Raw genomic sequence first — 20,219 nt, 5'->3', positions numbered from 1 at the left:
ATAACAGTGTGGAGTGCTCCAAGCAAGCACTGTCAGCCTGTTATATGGCAGGAGGTAAATGTGGTCCATTTAGGATCACCCATTTATCTGTCTAGTATGTGTACCAACTCATGCTTTTGATGTCTCTAAATCCTTGTTGTCACGTCCCTCAGTGGTTCACAGCCATGTTAGATTTTTACTTACCATTCCTATGGTAAACATGAGGGGTCTCTGGGGCAGGAGGTTTGTAAGGATCCCCTTGCAAAGTTCCTTCCCATTATTTCACTGGAGAGCAAGGTTTGTCCCACCCTGCCTGGTGGATATCAACAGTTTGGCACGTGTCATAGAAGGCTGTTTGTGTGGCTACCCAGTGCTGCTTCACTGGCCCTAGTTCCTGGTCACCTGTTCCCCTCCGGAACTGTCCCCCTTCAACCACATCCCAGCAATGCTGTTCTCAAGATCCTCAGGAGGGGGTTCAGTGGAAAATATAATACAGAGCCAGGCTATATTATTTTTTCCACCTGAACTCCATGGGGCTGGAAACGATAATCCCCCTTCCCTGTGACCTGCCCCATTTCTCTTCCAACCAATCCAGTCTCTACATCCTCCCCAATATCACCTTGCAGAGTGCATTCTGTGGCTTCCAAATGGTAGGGGATGACCACCCCCACCTTTTTTCTTCAATGCACAGATCTAGTGGGATGATTCAATCCTTGGTGATGAGCATGCCATTGCCAGTATGTTTTCAAATACAGTCCACACCTTATGTAGAGTCCAAACTCCTTCCTTTATGGGAGTTGATTTTATTAACACAGAAATGAACAAAAATACTTTAAGTTCAGCTCAGATCTTATTTCCAGGATGGGCAGATAAGTTGGGTGGTACTACTCTATACAAATCCTGTCTTCTCTCTCTAGAGAAACTCTCCCACCCCTCCTACATTCAGAGTATTCTGACTCTGTAAGAACCCACTTAATGTTCCCCACTAGTATCACTACTTGCTTGCAGGATAGAGTATTTCAGGGGAATACTGAAGTCTGTCAAATTAGATAGATAAATATTGTACAGGGTTCCAAAATAGGTTGGAACACTCTCTTTAAAATTTAATTATTCTGTCTCTCATTCATGAATGACTCCATCCATTGATATTTTTTAGGGGGAAATGGGGTGGTTATTTTGTATTATTAAGGTTAATTAAAGGTATAACACAGTATATACATTACCTGTTCTGTCAGCAGATATATATTGTTTAATTAATATCAGATCTTTTCCAAATTGGATCTGTCTCTAGTTCAGAAATGCCTATTTTTTTAATTTCAAAATCAGTTTGTTTTATCTTTAATCCAAGTATAATTTTACTTTTGCCAGTGGGCACATGGGTTGTTATGCAAAAAATGAAGAACAATATTTTTCTGAGAACTGTGGTTTACAGAAGCTCTTATTTAAAACTAGTGTTTTAAAATCTATTTTTCTTTAAATATGTTCTCATATAACCACAGGTCAGGTATGCATTATGCAAAAGGAGTTTAATTTTCAAGGTGGCTTGACAACATTATCTGCCTGTCTTTAGCACAGAACATGTTAGAAAATGAGTTTAGAAGGGAAAGGAGGAAAACTATCCAGTCCTACCTCTGTCTCATATGGCTGTCACATTCAGTATACATACCTTGATAGATAGCAGCACCAGAGGGCTCTTTGGTATATGCCATCCTACAGTATTAGGATTTTGGACTAATTGGTATCTTTAGATACCTATATGTTTGCAGCTGAACACATTTTGTTTGAATCATCCATAGGAAAATATAAATAGCCAGATCATTAGGGATGTGTGAACTGTAGATGATTTAATGAAAATGGAATTGAATTGTTTTCAGACAAATATATCAAAATATTGACATGAGATTCCAGATTCTTTTATTTCTTCTTTGACTGCTTGCTCATATCGATTCCAATTAGGTGTGCGCGCGCCGCGTGCATGCTCGTCAGAAGATTTTTACCCTAGCAACACTCGGTGGGTCGGCTGGGCGCCCCTGGAGTGGCACCACTATGGCGCTGGATATATACCCCTGCCAACCCAACGGCCCTTCAGTTCCTTCTTACGGCCCGTGTCGGTCTTTGGAACAGTGGAGCGTGGCTTAGCTGATCTCCACCTCCCTAGCTACTCACAGTTCTTTTATTAATTCTCATGTATATCGTTGTAAATTCTATAGTTATAGTTAGTTTTATTCATTCTTTGTTATCATTACTGTATATAGTTGACAGGGGTTCGGGGATTAGCCCCTTCCCCGCACCCGGTACCGGGCTCCATGCCCGGTTCACCGGGCTTCAAACCGTGCTTGATCTGTCACAGGCCGATGCCAACGGGAGATCCCCACGACTCTTGCCTTAAGTGCCTCGGGGAATCCCACCTCTCGGATAAGTGCCGGATCTGTAAGGCCTTTAAGCCCAAGAGAAAGAAGGAGTGGGACTTTCGTCTGAAACAGCTCCTGATGGAGGCAGCTCTTACTCCTCCTCCCTTGGCACTGAGTGCTGGACAGTCCATATCAAGCAGAAGCGTCTCCTCAGCACCGGATCGAGCCGGTACCGCTAAGGCCCCTCGGCACCGACTGTCACCGGCACCATCGTCTGCTCGGCACCGTTCCCTCTCTCCGCTGCTTAAGAAGCATAAGACTCCTGCGACTTCCGTGCCACCTGCACTGCAGTTGGAGCACCCACCTAAGTTGGACCACCCGGCACCGACACCTGCCGTGGCACTGGCAGCTTTGGCACCATCGATTCTGGTCCCGCAAGGGCCGCCGAGTCCGGAGCCTGAAAGCTCCCCGGTGCACACTGTGGTTGAGTTCACAATTCCCTCCACACCAGAGACCTTTTCTATGGCGAGGAAGCTGATTGCCCTGACGGAGTCCACGCTGCCTCAACCCCCGGCATCACCAGTGAGGGTCATTCAATCGATAGGCAAACCTGCCCTGCTGAGGCCACCCTCTGTCGGCACCGTCGAGAGGAACCAATCACGATCACGGTCCCACCGGCGCTTTCGGTCCCATCACTGATCCCGGTCCTGATGCCACTCGCAGTCCTGGCACCGCTCTCCATCTCGGTACCGGTCGCACTCACAGCACCGCTTAGCGTCCCATTCGCCGGCTCACTACTCTCGGCACCGATCCAGCTCCCGGTACCATTCCCGGCACCATGCCTGTCGCAGCCACTCTAGACGTCGAGCCTCCAGATCCCGATCGCCCTCCCGGCACCGCTCTGGTCGCAGGTCCCGGTCTTGTTCCCGGTACCGGTATGGCAACTGGTACCGCTCTCCGGTGCCACACAGGGAAAGGTCGTTTAGAGATCGAGACCCTTCCTAGGGGTTTTCAGCGCTTCCTTGGCCATCTCATCACACATCTGTGTCTTCTCATGCGGATAGTGTTTCCTATGCACAGGACCGTGACTCTGATGTGCCCGGCCGTGTCTTTCAGGAGACCCAGACCCAGGAACAGGGACCCCATCAGTGGTCATTCTGGACACCTTGGGCATACCATCAAGCCCAAGGTGCACCTCCAATGCCATCCCGCTCTGCAACATCGGAACACCAGGTGCCGGAGGCAACGGTCAGCCACCCCCCTCCCACGGGTACAGAGGAGGCTCTCATTCAGCCGGCAGTGTCTCAAGTTCCACCTGAGACTGACGTTGCTCAAGAACAGGAGCCCATGCAGGACCCTCTTGTCCCTGCCCTTTCCTCTTCCTCCTTTCCAGATGAAGCGGCGGTAGGAACATCCTCCTCGGGCCCTCCTCCAATTGACCTGCGGGCACATCAGGACCTCCTGAGGCGGGTGGCCCTGAATATGAATCTTCAGGTGGAGGAGGTCCCGGAGATAGAGGACCCAGTGGTGGATATCCTGTCAGCTGACACCCCCACAAGAGTGGCCTTGCCGTTTGTCCGTACGATACATGCAAACGCCGATACCATCTGGCAGTCTCCAGCATCTATTACGCCCACGGCCAGGGAAGTTGAGCCAGAAGTACATGGTACCCTCTAAGGGGTGGGAGTACCTGTACGTGCACCCTCCTCCTTGCTCCCTTGTCATGCAGTCAGTCAATGAAAGGGAACGCCATGGCCAGCAAGCTCTTGCTCCAAAATCAAAGGAGGCTAGGCGCATGGACTTATTGGGCCGCAAAGTATACTCTAATGGGGCCTCCAACTCAGGGTGGCAAATCAGCAAGCTCTGTTCAGCCAGTACAATTATAACACATGGATGGTGGTGGAGAAATTCAAAGAGTTCATTCCCCAAGACTCCCGCCCAGAGTTTGTTGCCCTTTTGGAGGAAGGGAAAAAGATGGCGAGAATTTCTCTCCAGGCCTTCCTGGACGCAGCTGACTCTGCAGCCAGGACCCTGACTTCAGGTGTCGCCATGAGGTGGATATCATGGCTTCAGGTCTCAGGCCTTTAACCTGAGTTACAAACCACCATACAGGACCTGCCCTTTGACGGTCAAGGCCTATTCTCTGAAAAGACTGACCCCAGGCTGCAGAGCCTTAAGGACAACAGGGTCACCATGCGCTCCCTCAGGATGCACACCCTGGTGACTTAGTGCAGGTCCTTCCATCCCCAGCCTCACCACCCTTATCCCCCGCCTAGACCGAGACAGGACTTCGGCAGAGGATGCGGCCAAGGCAATCGTAGACGGCGGGCTGGACCCCAAGGGGGCCAGAATCAAAGTCCCTCCAAACCACCTGCGGGGCCAAAGCCAAACTTTTGAAGGTGTGCCCGAGAACAGTGTACCAGTTCCTTTCCAGGATCCTTTACCTCACTTTTCCAACTGCCTCTCCTTTTTCCTCCCTGCGTGGTCCCAGGTAACTTCAGATCGTTGGGTCCTACACACAGTGGAACTTGGGTACCACCTCCAGTTTATTTCGCCCCCTCCCTTCCACCTCCCACCCTCATCCCTCTTCAGGGACCCCTCTCACGAGCAATTCCTTTTACAAGAGGTGCGCACGCTCCTTACCATGGGAGCCATAGAGGAAGTACCAGAAGACAAAAGGGGGTAGGGGTTCTAGTCCCGCTATTTCCTAATCCCCAAGGCAAAGGGAGGTCTCAGACCTGCGAGAACTCAACAAGTTCATGATAAAGTTGAAGTTCCACATGGTATCCCTGGAGACCATCATCCCATCCTTGGATCCTGGAGACTGGTATGCCACCCTCGACATGAAGGACGGGTATTTTCACATGACCATTTATCCTCCACACAGGCGGTACCTCAGATTTGTAGCCAACCGTCAGCATTTCCAGTTTACGGTCCTACCATTTGGCCTCTCTACAGCACCGAGAGTATTCACAAAGTGCATGGCTGTAGTTGCCGCCTCCCTCTGCCACCGCTGGATACACGTCTTACCGTATCTCGACGACTGGCTCATCAGAGGGACTCCGAGACACAAGTCACCCATCATGTAGGCGTCATCAAGGACCTATTCATATGTCTAGGCCTGATGATCAATACAGACAAATCCACTCTGGTTCCCACACAGAGGATGGACTTCATTGGGGCCATCCTGGACTCCAATCTCGCCAGAGCCTGCTTACCACCGACTCGGTTTCAGGCGATGGTAACAATTATCTAAAGCCTACAAAACTTCCCAACGACTTCAGCTTGCACTCGTCATGGTCTATTGGGTCACATGGCTGCCTGCACGTTCGTGACCAAACATGCCAGGCTACGCCTCTGTCCCCTCCAATCTTGGCTCAACTCAGTATACCACCCGGGCAGAGACACCATAGACATGATAGTCACCATTCCCCCGAGCATCCTATGCTCCCTCGACTGGTGGCTGAAGCCCTCCCTGGTGTGTGCAGGGATGCTGTTCCACTCACCCCAGCCTTCCATGGCCCTGACGACGGATGCCTCATCTCTCGGCTGGGGTGCCCACCTCGGACATCTTTGCACTCAAGGCCTTTAGTCATCTCAGGAGCTGGCCTTGCACATCTATTTCTGAGAGCTGAGAGCAGTCCGCCTTGCGTGCCAGGTGTTTAAACAGCACTTACAAGGCCACTGTGTCTCAGTGTTCACAGACAACACAACGGCCATGTATTACATAAACAAGCAGGGAGGGGCACAGTCCTCCCCCCTTTGTCAGGAAGCCATCCAGCTTTGGGACTTCTATATAGCCCACTCAATAGACCTGGTAGCGTCTTTTCTCCCAGGTGTTCGGAACACTCTGGCGGATCGACTCAGCAGATCCTTCCTGTCTCACGAGTGGTCGATTCGTCCGGACATTATTCATTCCGTTTTCCGGAAGTGGGGCTTTCCCCATATAGACCTCTTCGCTTCCCACGAGAACAGGAAATGCCAGATGTTCTGCTCCTTCCAAGGCCTCTCCCCGGCTCGATCTTGGATGCTTTCCTGATGCTGTGGACGAGCCAACTGCTTTACGCCTTTCCACCATTCCCGCTGGTTCACAGGGTCCTGATAAAGCTCCACAGGGACAGAGCTCACTTGATCATGATCGCTTCAGTGTGGCCCAGGCAGCACTGGTACATCACGCTGCTCGACCTGTCGATAGCCAACCCAATTACCCTGCCTCTTCGCCCAGACCTTATAACTCAGGACCACGGCAGACTTCGCCATCCAAACCTGCAGTCCCTTCACCTCACAGCATGGCTGCTGCGTGGTTAAACCAGTCCAAGTTATGTTGCTCTGCCTCAGTACAACCAGTACTCCTGGGTAGCAGGAAACCTTCCACTCGGTCAACGTATCTGGCCGAGTGGAAGCGTTTCTCCTGCTGGTGCGAAACGCAGAATGTCACTCCCACCAAGGCCTCGATCCCCACCATCTTGGACTACATCTGGTATCTTAAACAGCAGGGCCTACCAATATCATCATTGAGGGTGCACTTGGTGGCCATCTCTACCTTCCACCCAGGGGAGAGTGACCGCTCCATGTTCTCGCACCCTATGGTTTCTAGGTTCCTCAGGGGCTTGGAGCGCCTATACCCCTGAGTACAACACCAGGCCCCAACCTGGGACTTCAGTCTGGTTCTAACCAGACTCATGTCTGCCCCATTTGAGCCATTAGCAACCTGCTCGCTACTATACCTGTCCTGGAAGAGAGCTTTCCTCGTAGCCATTACATCGGCCAGGCAAGTCTCCGAGCTTCGGGTTCTCACGGTGGACCCACCATATACTGTGTTTCACAAAGACAAGGTGCAGTTGCGACCACACCCGGCGTTCCTTCCTAAAGTGGTTTCAGCCTTTCATGTAAACCAGGATATCTTCCTTCTGGTCTTCTTCCCGAAGCCACATTCATCACGACGGGAGCAACAATTGCACTCCCTAGACGTCCGTAGAGAGCTCTCATTTTATATCGAGTGCATAAAACTCTTTCGTAAAACGCCCCAACTCTTTGTCGCGGTGGCAGACCGAATGAAGGGCCTACCTGTCTCCTCCCAGAGGATCTCATCTTGGGTGACAGTGTGCATCTGTGCTTGTTATGACTTGGCTCATGTTCCCTCGAGCCACCTCACCGCTCATTCTACCAGAGCTCAGGCGTCATCTGCCGCCTTCCAGGTTCATGTACCCACCCAGAAGATATGTCATGCAGCTACCTAGTCCTTGGTCCACATCTTTGCCTCTCATTACGCTCTGGTTCAACAGTCCAGAGATGATGCAACCTTTGGCTCAGCAGTTTTGCATTCTGCAACATCTCACTCCGACCCCACTGCCTAGGTAAGGCTTGGGAATCACCTAATTGGAATCGATATGAGCAAGCACTCAAAGAAGAAAAGATGGTTACTCACTTTTGTAACTGTTGTTCTTCAAGATGTGTTGCTCATATCCATTCCAAACCCGCCCTCCTTCCCCTCTGTCGTAGTAGCCGGCAAGAAGGAACTGAAGGGCTGTTGGATCGGCAAGGGTATATATCCAGCACCATAGCGGCGCAACTCCAGGGGGCACCCAGCTGACCCACCGAGTGTTGCTAGGGTAAAAATCTTCTGACGAGCGTGCACGCGGCACGCGCACGCCTAATTGGAATCGATATGAGCAACACATCTCGAAGAACAACAGTTACAAAGGTGAGTAACCATCTTATATCATCCATGAATGTCTAAAAAAGTTATAACCCTTCAGATTAAATATTCAATTGTATATTTGATGGGTAGCTATATCTGATTTATAATTTTATGTTAAACTTCTGAACCTTTATAAAATTTCCAGGGCCCACATTTTTAATATTATCCATACAAAATGTGCATGCAACTACACATCTAATTTCTATGTGAAACTACTTCCATTGAATATGCAAATAAGGGAATTGCATGCACAATGTATCATAATTGGCTATTTTATTACAATTATCTGAAGTGCATACATAATTGCAGTAAGTGTGCGTGAAAATTAGGCTTCAATTCCCTGTTTATTTTAGTGCAGTTTTGCTCACAACATTTTGAAAATTTAGGCCTGTATGAATAACTCATGCTTGTGGTTTGGGGTATGGTATTGGGGACAAACTGTTTACAAAGGTTTTCTTAACCAAGACTTGTATCACCAAAGATGCACAGGGAGTCATAAGAGCGTACAAAGGATCTCGAAAATCTCAACCATTGTAGTTTGTCCACGAGACAGGAAGAGTGCAGTCAAAGAGGATATTGCGTATTCTCTATATTGGTTAGGAGGTGGACCCAAGAAGGTATTTGATCCAAACTGGTTGTAGAAGATGAGTCCCCCAGTTATCAGCTCACTTTAGCATGCAGGCTCCACCTAGCTTGCATACCAGATACCTGCTGAGGGTAAAAATAATCAAAATGTTTGTTTAATAGACAAATCACACATTCAAAGATGAAATAGTAAGGGAGAGCTAACATGTACAAGTTGCATAGTAAATAAACATAAAGATGCAGCCTCAGGCTTTGCACTTCTGTATTACATAAAATCCCTTTTCTAATATAAGTTGCCTGTTGCCTTTGCACATTTTGCCAACCTACCCCCTAACTGCAGGGGGGAATCTGGTGTTTCACAGACAGTTTCTGGATAAAAGCTTCAGTTTCTATTCTCCTTTTTGAAAGGCTTCTTCCCCATCTGCCCTCCCCCCACCCCCACCGTCTCCTGGCATGATGACTCATGGTTATTCAGATTGGGGAGAATTCCCAGTTATCCCAATAACTTTCCATTAACTCTAATGGCCCATCATTTGTCTTTTCTTGGATGGTACAATGATAGGGGCTTGGAGCTAGTCCTGTCTGGTTGAGAAGGCCGCCCCTCTCTGCCTAGCTACCCACCACCCTGCTGTGAGATGGTGGTGAAGCTGCACTACAAATTATGAGAATGGTTTTCTGTAAACACAAACACATAAATCATAACCACAGTCTGTATACAAATTTCATAATAACCATTACGTTTAGAATATTAAATGCTTTCACAAAAGATCTTACTCCACATATTTTTATAGCACAATAACATTATATACAATCAGTTGATTCAGCAGCTTATTCTTTTGGGTTCAAACCCCCGTTCTCCCCTGGGGATGTCTGGACTCTGATTATCACACAAAGATCTTGCCACAAAGGTTTATTAGTTGTCTTTAGCAGCAATATTTATAATGAGATGCTAAATGATTAAAATGTTATTTAAACAATTTTCATTTTCCAAGTTTTCTCTGTATTTCTCTACTATCTTAATAAACATTGGTTTTATTTCAAATGACCCATTGTGGCAGGGCAGACTATTAAGTTAGTGTGCTGTTAGAGCATTTCCGAGCAAAAGATCTTGAACTGTAATTTCAGAGGAAGCTGGGTCAAGAGAGAGATAACAGGTCTCAGCAGATGATTGGGGCAACAGACACTGAAATTCCTTCCACTAGCAGTGTGGTAAGGAAGATAGCTGGGGCCAGTGTGGGCAGAGCTGAATTGCTGGAGGGTCACCAGGCTTGTTTAGAGACGTTCTTACTAAATTAGGAACACTTTAGTAGATTTGTTTCCCTGTGTTTAAATTGAATCATATTTCAAACCTTTTATTTACAATAGGTTAGTAAAGGCAGAGTTAGCATTCTGTGTTGTTGAACATGAACTTCTTAAGATTTTCTTTTTTAACAGAACAATGAAAATGAAACGGCTTTGCACTGTGCAGCTCAATATGGACATTCAGAAGTAGTTGCTGTTTTACTGGAAGAACTAACAGATCCTACAATAAGAAACAATAAATTAGAAACTCCTTTGGATCTGGCAGCACTATATGGGCGTCTGCAGGTAGTGAAGATGATCATCAATGCATATCCAAACCTGATGAGCTGCAATACTAGGAAACACACACCTTTGCATCTTGCTGCACGTAACGGCCACAAAGCTGTTGTACAGGTGCTACTAGAGGCTGGAATGGATGTCAGCTGCCAAGTTAGTGTCCTATTTTCTGCCAGTCTTTATATATAAATGAAGCTCCCAGTCATTTCTGTTTTAAGATACATTTATGTGGCATTTTAAAAAGAAATCATGAAATTCTGCAAGGTCATGTATAAAATAGACTAATACTTACAATCTATGGCGTGTACTTAACTGGATACTATAGCCCTGATTCAAGAAAGTGTCCCTTGCTTAAATCCCATAATTTTAAAGTTAAGCATGTGCTTAAATGCTTCCCTGAACCAGGGCCTATGAAACTAATTGTATAGTATGGGCCAGATCCTCATCTGATGTAAATTGGCATAGCCCCATCCTCAGCTGGTGTAAATTACTTAACTTCCCTTGGCCTCAATGGCACTGTGCTGATTTACATCTATTGAGGCTATGGTCCTTTGTGCTAAACAGAGTATGAAAGCTAGACAGTAAGTTTGCCTGAGATTTTGCTTTAGATATACAGTTAATCAGTTTATTCAACATACATAGACATGAAGAATATATAAGAATGCTAAAACACAACTTAAGCAGAGAGCTGTTGGCAAGTTCAGCTGCATCCACTGGTTTGCCTGCTTCACTAGACCTCTTTGGTTGTCATACGTTTCTAACTCTACCAGTTAAGTGAAAGTTGCAATGGAAGCTGTTTTGTTTTGTAGGAATGGTTAGAGCCACATAGCTTCAGTTTCCAATGGTCTCTCCAGCTCTAAAGACAAAGATATGGATACTCAGGAGTTGAATTTTCTGATTATTTTTTTTCGGTCTTATTACATAAGCCTAATACAAAGCAATATTCACTGCACCAAAATTATACTGCAACAGATTCCTGAAATTTCTGACTCAACACAATTATTTTCAGTAGCATACAATTCCATATTTAATAGGGTGCCAGTTTTAAATAAAAAACTATAGGAAGGTAAAATATATACAGTACTGTAGCAATAAACCATGTACATCCACTCTTTAATGTGGGGAAACGATCTGGCTTCTAGGTTAAAGAGTAGGAGTCGAAATGTACTGTTTGACCCTGTCTTACCTAATATATGTGATTTCTCTTGTTTTGTATGGCTGGACTGTGTTTGGGGTAAAAATAATATTTTTATTTCAAATATAAAATTGCTTGCTGGGTGCCAGGATTATCCTTTTTAGTTACACTATTTGAAAGTAAGAAAGCTAGAGCAAGGACTAAGACATCCCTCCAAAAAGTATTTCTTATTATATATCTCCTTTTGCATCTCCAGAAAATGAATGGGGAAGAAACAGACTGAAACTGCATTAATGCTGGCTAGCATAAGAAATAGTATTTTGCTCTGAAAATCATCCCTGTTGTAGAGCCATATATAATCAACAGAATTACGTCAAGGATGAATTTTTATGTAATAGCTCCACAAGATATGGGATATTCCCTTGTTATATAACTGGAATAATTTCACCACTGTTTTGAGTTCTCCTAAGTCAATTTTATACAGTTTCACCATCAATATGATACATATTAACTTTCATATAAATATCTAGTTATAATGTATAAAATACTTTATTGAAAACATTCTTCAGTTTATGCGTACTTCATCCCTTGACTCTTACTGTTGCTGATTCTCAAACAAGTTAATTACATGTCTTAAATGTGACGTCATTTTAAATCAGTGCTGTTTTTGAGCATTTTGCAGATGTTGAAGTGTTCTGCATGATGTCATACGAGAAGTTAGAAACACTGATGACAGGCAGTGTTTAAAAGACTTTAGTTTCTTAGTTTTAACACTGATCCTCATTTAAATATAGGTTTTACTTTAGTTTCTTGCTAGCCTTTGTACAATAACTCATCTGTTTTTAGTGAGGAGTGAAAAATACTCACTACTTTTTAATGTCATTTTGTTTGCTATCTATGTTAGAATCCTACAATTGCCTTTATTTTCAGGTGCTCTAATTTTTCTTAGCCAGTTTTGAAGCTACCTTTAGTTTGTTTCACTTTCCGCATTATGTGCTGGGTCAATTTCTGTTTCTGCCATGTTTGCTCTTCTCTCCACAGTGAAGAATTTATTTATTTCCCCAGCAATATCCATCTTCTCTGTCAATAAATTCCCTTCATTCTGCATCTTGGTACATTGCCAAGTTGGCTCTCTCTATATTCTTAACTTATTACTTATGTAATCTCTGAATACTTTTTTGTTGATAATTACTATCAGATCATTAAACTGAACAGAGCATACAATATCAGTCTGTTACTTAAAACTGAACTTAGCTGTTTTAGTCTTCATTAAATTGCTCTGCATCACTAATTGGGAGGGAACAATATAAAAAAGTGTAATCCCGTGTGGTAAATTAAATTGTACATGTTCATACTCTTTAAACAAATTTAGCTTTATCAGCAGTAAAGAACTCTCAGAATGTAGAGACACAATTATAGAAGTACCTGCAATCTTCTTTGTGTTTGTAAACATTTATTTACGTAAATGGAAGGTTTACTTTAGCCATTTTATTAATTTCTTTTGTATGCCCTGACCACTTTTAATCTTAGCAAATATTTGGGCTAATAATAGACAACATTTAATTTTGGATTGAATTAATCACACATTTTATTCGTTTCCCAGGTCTTTCCAATGTCCTTCAGTCTGAAATTGTTTAGAAGCGGGCAATACAAATCTGCTTCAACTGTTTATGCTTTGAAGTTTTCATTTTAATTGAAACATATGAAAAATACACAGGTTTTGGTGAGTGATAGACTTTGGGCCGTTAGTCTTAAATGACATTGCACAATACAAGGTGTTCCATGCAGGGATTATTTGCATAGTTGTGAAGGCCCTTCAGAATTTAACTACCTCTGTTTATCCAATCTCTTATCTTACCCTGTTTTCACCTTCCCACTCTGTTTTATTAATGATGGCAATGTCCATTGCCTGTCAGTCCATTTCTCCCACAAACACCAATGCCCCAGCCATCTTGCTGCCACTTGTATGTGGAACACACTCCCTGAATCAACTTGCAAAGCTACCACTCTGTACTTTAAATCATCTCCTTCAAACCACATCCATTATGAACTGCCTAATGATAAGGACTGGGCACATTGCCTATTAGAGATTCATTAAAAATCTCTTCTTTACTTATATATTAAAACTAAGGCTGTCAAGTGATTTAAAAAAATTGCAATTAATTGTGCTGTTAAACAACAATAGAATACCATTTATTTTAAATATTTTTGGATGTTTACTACATTTTCAAATATTAATTTCAATTACAATACAGAATACAAAGTGTACAGTGCTCATTTTATTTTTTATTACAAATATTTGCAATGTAAAAAATATTTTTTTCAATTTTCAGCTCATACAAGTTCTGTAGTGCAATCTCTTTATCATGAAAGTTGAACTTAATGTAAAATTATGTACAAAAAAACCTACATTCAAAAATAAAACAATGTAAAACTTTAGAGGCTAAAAGTCCACTCAGTCCTACTTCTTAGTCAGACAAACAAGGTTTGTTACAATTTACAGGAGATAATGCTGCCTACTTCTTGTTTAGAATGTCACCTGAAAGTGAGAACAGGCATTTGCATGGGACTGTTGTAGCTGGCGTTGCAAGATATTTATGTGCCAGGGCTGGTCTACGCTACGGGATAAAATCGATTTTAGATACGCACTTTGAGCTACGTGAATAACGTAGCTGAATTCAAATATCTAAAATTGATTTACTCACCTGTCTTCACCGCGCGGGATCGATGTCCGCGGCTCGCCATGTCGATTCTGGAACTCCGTTGGCGTTGGTGGAGTTCCGGAATCGATATAAGCGCGCTCAGGGATCGATATATCCCGTCTAGATTAGACGCGATATATCGATCCCAGAGCAATCAATTTTAACGCGCCGATACGGCGCGTAGCCTAGACATGGCCCCAGATGCGCTAAAGATCTGTATGTCCCTTCATGCTTAAACAGCCATTCCAGAGGACGTGCTTCCATGCTGCTTGGTAACAATCCAAAGCAATGCGTACTGACACATGTTCATTTTCATCATCTGAGTCAGATGCCACCAGCAGTAGGGCGATTTTCTTTTTTTGGTGGTTTGGGTTCTGTAATTTGCGCATCAGAGTGTTGCTCTTTTAAGACTTCTAAAAGCATGCTCCACACCTCGTCCCTCTCAGATTTTGGATGGCACTTCAGATTCTTAAATCTTGGGTCAAGGGCTGTAGCTATTTTTAGAAATATCACATTGGTACCTTCTTTGCATTTTGTCAAATCTGCTGTAAAAGTGTTCTTAAAATGAACATGTGCTAGGTCATCATGTGAGACTGCTATAACAAGAAATATATGCAGAATGTGGGTAAAACAGAGCAGGAGACATACAGCTCTTCTCCCAAGGAGTACAGTCACAAATTTAATTGGCACTTTTTTTTTTATCAGCATCATCAGCATAGAAGCATGTCCTCTGGAATGGTGGCTGAAGCATGAAGGGGCATACAAATGTTTAGCATATCTGGCATATAAATACCTTGCAACGCTGGCTACAAATGTGCCATGCAAACGCCTGTTCTCACTTTCAGGTGACATTGTAAATAAGAAGCAGACAGTAGTATCTCCCATCAATGTAAACACACTTGTTTGTCTTAGTGATTGGCAGAATAAGAAATAGGACTGAGTGGACTTCTAGGCTCTAAAGTTTTACATCGTTTTGTTTTTGAGTGCAGTTATGTAATAAAAAAATCTGCATTTATAAGTTATACTTTCATGATAAAGAGATTGCCTTATGGTACTTGTATGAGGTGAAAATTGAAAAATACTATTTCTTTTGTTTATCATTTTTACAGTGCATATATCTGTAATAAAAATAATATAAAGTGAGTATTTTATATTCTTTATATTCTGTGTTGTAATTGAAATCAATATTGAAAATATAAAAAAAATCCAAAATATTTAATGAATTTCAATTGGTTTTCTATTGTTATAAATGTGATTAATCACAATTACTTTTTTTAATCGTGATTAATCTTTTTGAGTAAATCACGAGTTAACTGTGATTAATTGACAGCCCTAATTAAAACACTTAACTAATAAAAAATCTTGCAGCTCGCAAGTGAGTCTGCAAATTGTACACATAGGTGATCTATTGTGGTGTTCCTATAAAAGTTATAAAAGTTCTCTTTTCCATCCCTCCTGTGTTGTTTTCCATGACCACCTGTTATGTATTCTCTCTGTTTAGCTATAAACTACTTGGAGCAGGGACTGTCTTCTACTATATACCTAGTACAATGGGGTCTCAATTCTGATTAGGGCCTCTGTATATACTGCATGGAAAACTGAAATCAGTGGATTCACTCCAGATTTGAATGATGTAAATGAGAGCAGAATTTGGCCCATTGTGCTTATGAAATATGATTGGCATCCTTTGCACTGGATGTCACTTTAGGAGGATTTCTAGCCACACTAATAATGCTCACTTTTGGGGTAACATATACTCCAAAAGGATATAAAAGCCTGCAGGGAATAAGACAGAGAAAGTTGACTGTAAGTCTTGACTTTACTTGCTATAACATCGAGATTAAAAGTATGCTACTATATTTGCATTATCAGCTGTAAATGAAAAAGGTCTTCACATTTGACACTTTAAAAAATTCTGTTTTATTTCAAAATAATGCCATAGCAAGCAGGAGTGGCTCTAGGCATTTTGCTGCCCCAAGCATGGCAGGCAACCTGCCTGCCACCCTCGCAGCGACTGGCAGAGCGCCTCCAGTGGCTTGCTGCCCCAAGCACGCGCTTGGCATGCTGGTGCCTGGAGCCGCCTCTGATAACAAGAGATATTTCCAGTTTTTGCCATTTATGTGAAACTAAGTTTCTTGCTATTGCAAATCTGTGTAACTCTCAATGTTAAGTTTCATGCTGTGTTGCGCCTGAAAGGAATGTGGTTTGTGTCACTAGACTGGTACATTCTTATATTCAGGAATAACAAAAGTCAGTAGTTTAATGCACAGAATAAAAGTGTTTTTTCATTGAAAGTCTTTCCACCATAGCACGAGAGAAACTCATAACGCTGATAGCCCTTTCTACTCAAATACACCCCTCAAGAAAAGTAAAAAAAGAAACAACAAAAGATTTAAAACACACACACACAAACAAATCTTTCCTTAAGTACAGTTTTTACCCTGAAAATGGAGACGAGCCAGAGATTCCCTGGGATCCACTAGGGATTTCACTATTGCTATTGATTTGTATGGAAGGCACCCAAATACTTTTGTGATGGGCATCAGTATGAAGACAGATTTATTTACCTACCCGAAGACAGATTTATTTACTTACCCTAAGTTTTGTTGTCAGACCTGCAGTTTTTACTCAGGCAAAACTCCCAGTGATTTCACTAGGAATTTTGCCTAATAACTGCAGAATGAGGGCCACGTTTATTTACTGCATCTTGTTTTTATATGGTTATTAAGTGATCTTTATCGCAGAACTTTCTCTACTCTTGTATGTTGCAGCCCTGTATGAAAGATTTTTAATAAACATTATGGGTAATTATTCTTGCCCAGACAACAGGTTTTTAATATAATTGGGAGCAAAAAGTAAACGTTCTTTGTCTAAATATATTACTTTTTGAAAGGATTCCTTGGTACTTCAGTGTTTTTAATGCATTAATATTGTTCTATTCCAGACAGAAAAGGGAAGTGCACTTCATGAAGCAGCTTTATTTGGAAAGGTGGATGTAGTACGCATTTTACTAGAAACAGGTATTCCACATTTCTCATGTGATTTCTAGACTATCAAGTGTCCTTGATGTTTCTGATTTCAAAAAGTACTTTCTTTTTTATCTTCTGTGCTAGCCTAGATGCTTGGGTATAGTTCCTCCTTGTCAGCAGATAGAGATTGTATGTATGTTGAGACTTTTTGATGATGTCAACTTTGCATATTAGGGGCTCATCAGCTTCCAGAGAACATGGAGTAGACCACTGAGACTTGGAAAGTTCTAGCTGCACGCTGGTGTTCAAGTACTGCTGCAGCACTGTGTGATGCACTAACAGCCTATTCATGCAGTGAACCAGCTCTCCTGCTCCAGGGCCAGAAAGTGACCATTCTATCTGGCTTCCACATACAAGACAGACCCTAAATCAGGTTCTTCACCAATCCAAGTGGGTAGCAAACCAGGAAGTAAAACAGGTACAAGGTTAGGCTCAGACCATCTTTCCTACAAGAATCCCTCAATTGTGAAGGAGTCCCAAGAAGGGCAGATTCCTGAGACCCCTTCAATTGTAAGGAGATTTAGGCAGATCAAAGCAGATCTCTCACCTCAGAGGATTCATGCTTCTTTCAGATGGATTGTTAAAGAGTTTTCCCTACTTTTTGAGGTACCTCTCACCCTGGCACCCTACCTGCCCCAAAGATTCCAACTCATCCTACAAGCCCCTCTGTGTCTGAAACAAGAAATCCCCTTGTGCAACCTAGCAACACTACCTATGCCCCGAAAGCTCAGAACTGTTTGCTTATGAAATATGATTGGCATCCTTTGCACTAGATGTCGCTTTAGGAGGATTTCTAGCCACACTAATAGCGCTCACTTTTAGGGTAACATGTACTCCAAAAGGATATAAAAGCCTGCAGGGAATAGGACAAAGTTGACTGTAAGTCTTGACTTCACTTGTTATAACATGGAGAATAAAAGCCTTCTTCAAACCTTGGATTTTCAGATACACAGAGTAAAGCATGTATGACAGTCTAAATTAACTTTATTTTAGATTAAGCAAATACTACAGACAAGAAGGAACAAAAGTAACATCTCCATTCAAGGACTCAATGTTTGTGTGACTCAGCTTATATCAAACTAGAGGCAAGTTTGAGAACAAAATGTCTGTTGTGCTATACACACAGGAAGAGAGCGAAAATGCATGGATTCAGCACACAAAAAATAAAGGACATCAGCAACAAGTCCCCCATCCCTCTCCATCCACAGGAAACTCTGATGATCTGAAATCTGGGGTGGTTTGTGTGGAATAGGCTCACTGTTTGAATATAGCCCAGATATAGGTAGCTCTATTTTGCTATGCCACCTTTTTCTCTTTCCACAGTACATTATAGTGTTTTTATTTCAGGAATTGATGCCAACATAAAGGACAGTTTAGGTAGAACTGTTTTAGATATCCTTAAAGAACATCCATCTCAGCAGTCACTACAAATTGCTACACTACTTCAAGGTAAGTCATATTAAATCATATACTAATCATATGAGAGATAAATTAGAATAAAGTGACAGGTAAATTAAAATGTATGCTATTCTATTCTTGTGTTATTTCATGATTTTCTTGTGAATTAAAAAGACTGGAAAGCACACACATTTCAATGGTCACATTTTGTTGTACCGTGTTTAAAATTTCACCTTTTTCTCCCTCTGATAACAAAATGTAAGAAGTCACACTTATTTGATATATCATTTGCACTTAACATTACATTACTATTTGTAAATTAACTTTTTGGTAATATCTCACTTCAGTTTTATTCTTTGTAGTGTTGTAGCTGTGTTGGTCCCAGGATGCAAGACAGACAAAGTGGGGTAATATCTTTTATTGGACCAACTTCTGTTGGTGAAAGAGACAAGCTTTAGAGCTCCATTGACTTGAAGAAGAGTTTGGTGGGGCTTGAAAGCATGTCTTTTCACCACAGAAGTTGGTCCAATAAAAGATATTAACTCACTCACCTTGTCTATACCAATTTAATTAAAATTTATTACTTTAAAGTACTGCAGAACTGGTTGGTCAGTACATTAGTAGTAAAACTGATTTGAAAGATGAGGAAGCCAGGCCCGTGCCAGTGTATGCAATGCCAACACTGAGTCAGGGCAATCAGCAGTCTTCACCAACTCAAGCTTTATCTCTGAGAGTTTGTGCTTCACAGGACTCCTGGCTGGCTTTATGCTGGACACTGAGAAATCTCAATGGGGTGCATACAGAGGGTCTGAAGGTGCTCCTCACATTTCCTCAATACACAGGATGACATCTGCAGGCAAATTTGGCATCCACTGTTGACCCTAAGGCAGGCAAGCAATGAACATAGCTGCCATTATGGGCATAGTTGTTGCACACAGAAAATTTGAAGCCTCTGAGCAGCCTTTGCTCCTTTAAAGACATACTTGCCAGAACTGATTGGATGGCAGAGTAGCAAAAAAACATTAAAATGGATTTCATTCTTTTTGGTGTTTAGAATTCAGAGCAGGCATTGATGCATCAAAAGACATGAGAGACACTGGAATGCCCTTATTCAGGGGCTGATGTACCAAGTAAAACAAGGTTGCATAGTTCAGGAGCACTTTGAAGAGAACTGGCTCGTGCATGGAGCTGAGTTTACAAGAATATGATTCTAAGGAGATGAGACAGGCATCAGGTTTGACACCAAAGTGCCAGAGAAAAAACACTGGAGTGAATGTGCCAAGGTATGCACTGGGATGCTAAAGCATAGGCTGAAGTGCTTGAGGCAACCACTTAATAAAAAAATGTATACAACCATACTGAATTGAGCATGTATGGGTAAATATGAAAAGAATATACTGATCTTCAGTAACACAGCTGGAGCAATGCAAAAATGAATTCTCCAGCAGGGAACTGGTTTGCCAATTACAATCAAGAAATGAATGGAACATTCAAAGGTCAATATTTATACTTGGCAAATGATAGTCTATAACATTCAGTTGCAGAGTCAGGCTCATGTTCCACCCTTCTACCGCCATCCTCTCTAGGGTCAAAAACTTAAATAATTGAAGGAATTCCATCAATCTCATTCTAAGGAACTAAGATCCAAGAACAATCCTGCCCAGATGGTATCTTTAAAAAATTATATCATCACTGTCATCAGCACAATTACAAAAATTGCTGCTAATTAGAGATGGTCAAAATTTGAAATTTCAAAAAAAA

The 20,219-nt window shown here is 42.6% G+C and overlaps 1 protein-coding gene across 1 annotated transcript in view; it reads left to right on the top strand.

Annotated features, from left to right (window-relative positions):
* The window catches only part of ANKS1B (ankyrin repeat and sterile alpha motif domain containing 1B), a 786,862-nt gene that overhangs the window by 133,766 nt on the left and 632,877 nt on the right, over positions 1–20,219 (top strand). Inside the window, exons 4-6 of the mRNA XM_032788573.2 lie at positions 10,051–10,347; positions 16,976–17,051; positions 18,408–18,509. Of these exons, the coding sequence (XP_032644464.1) occupies positions 10,051–10,347; positions 16,976–17,051; positions 18,408–18,509 (475 nt within the window). The remainder of the gene's footprint in view (positions 1–10,050; positions 10,348–16,975; positions 17,052–18,407; positions 18,510–20,219) is intronic.

This window comes from Chelonoidis abingdonii, chromosome 1 (assembly GCF_003597395.2).
Source record: "Chelonoidis abingdonii isolate Lonesome George chromosome 1, CheloAbing_2.0, whole genome shotgun sequence".
NCBI classification, from domain to species: domain Eukaryota; kingdom Metazoa; phylum Chordata; order Testudines; family Testudinidae; genus Chelonoidis; species Chelonoidis abingdonii.
This window is presented reverse-complemented; position numbering and strand designations above follow the sequence as displayed.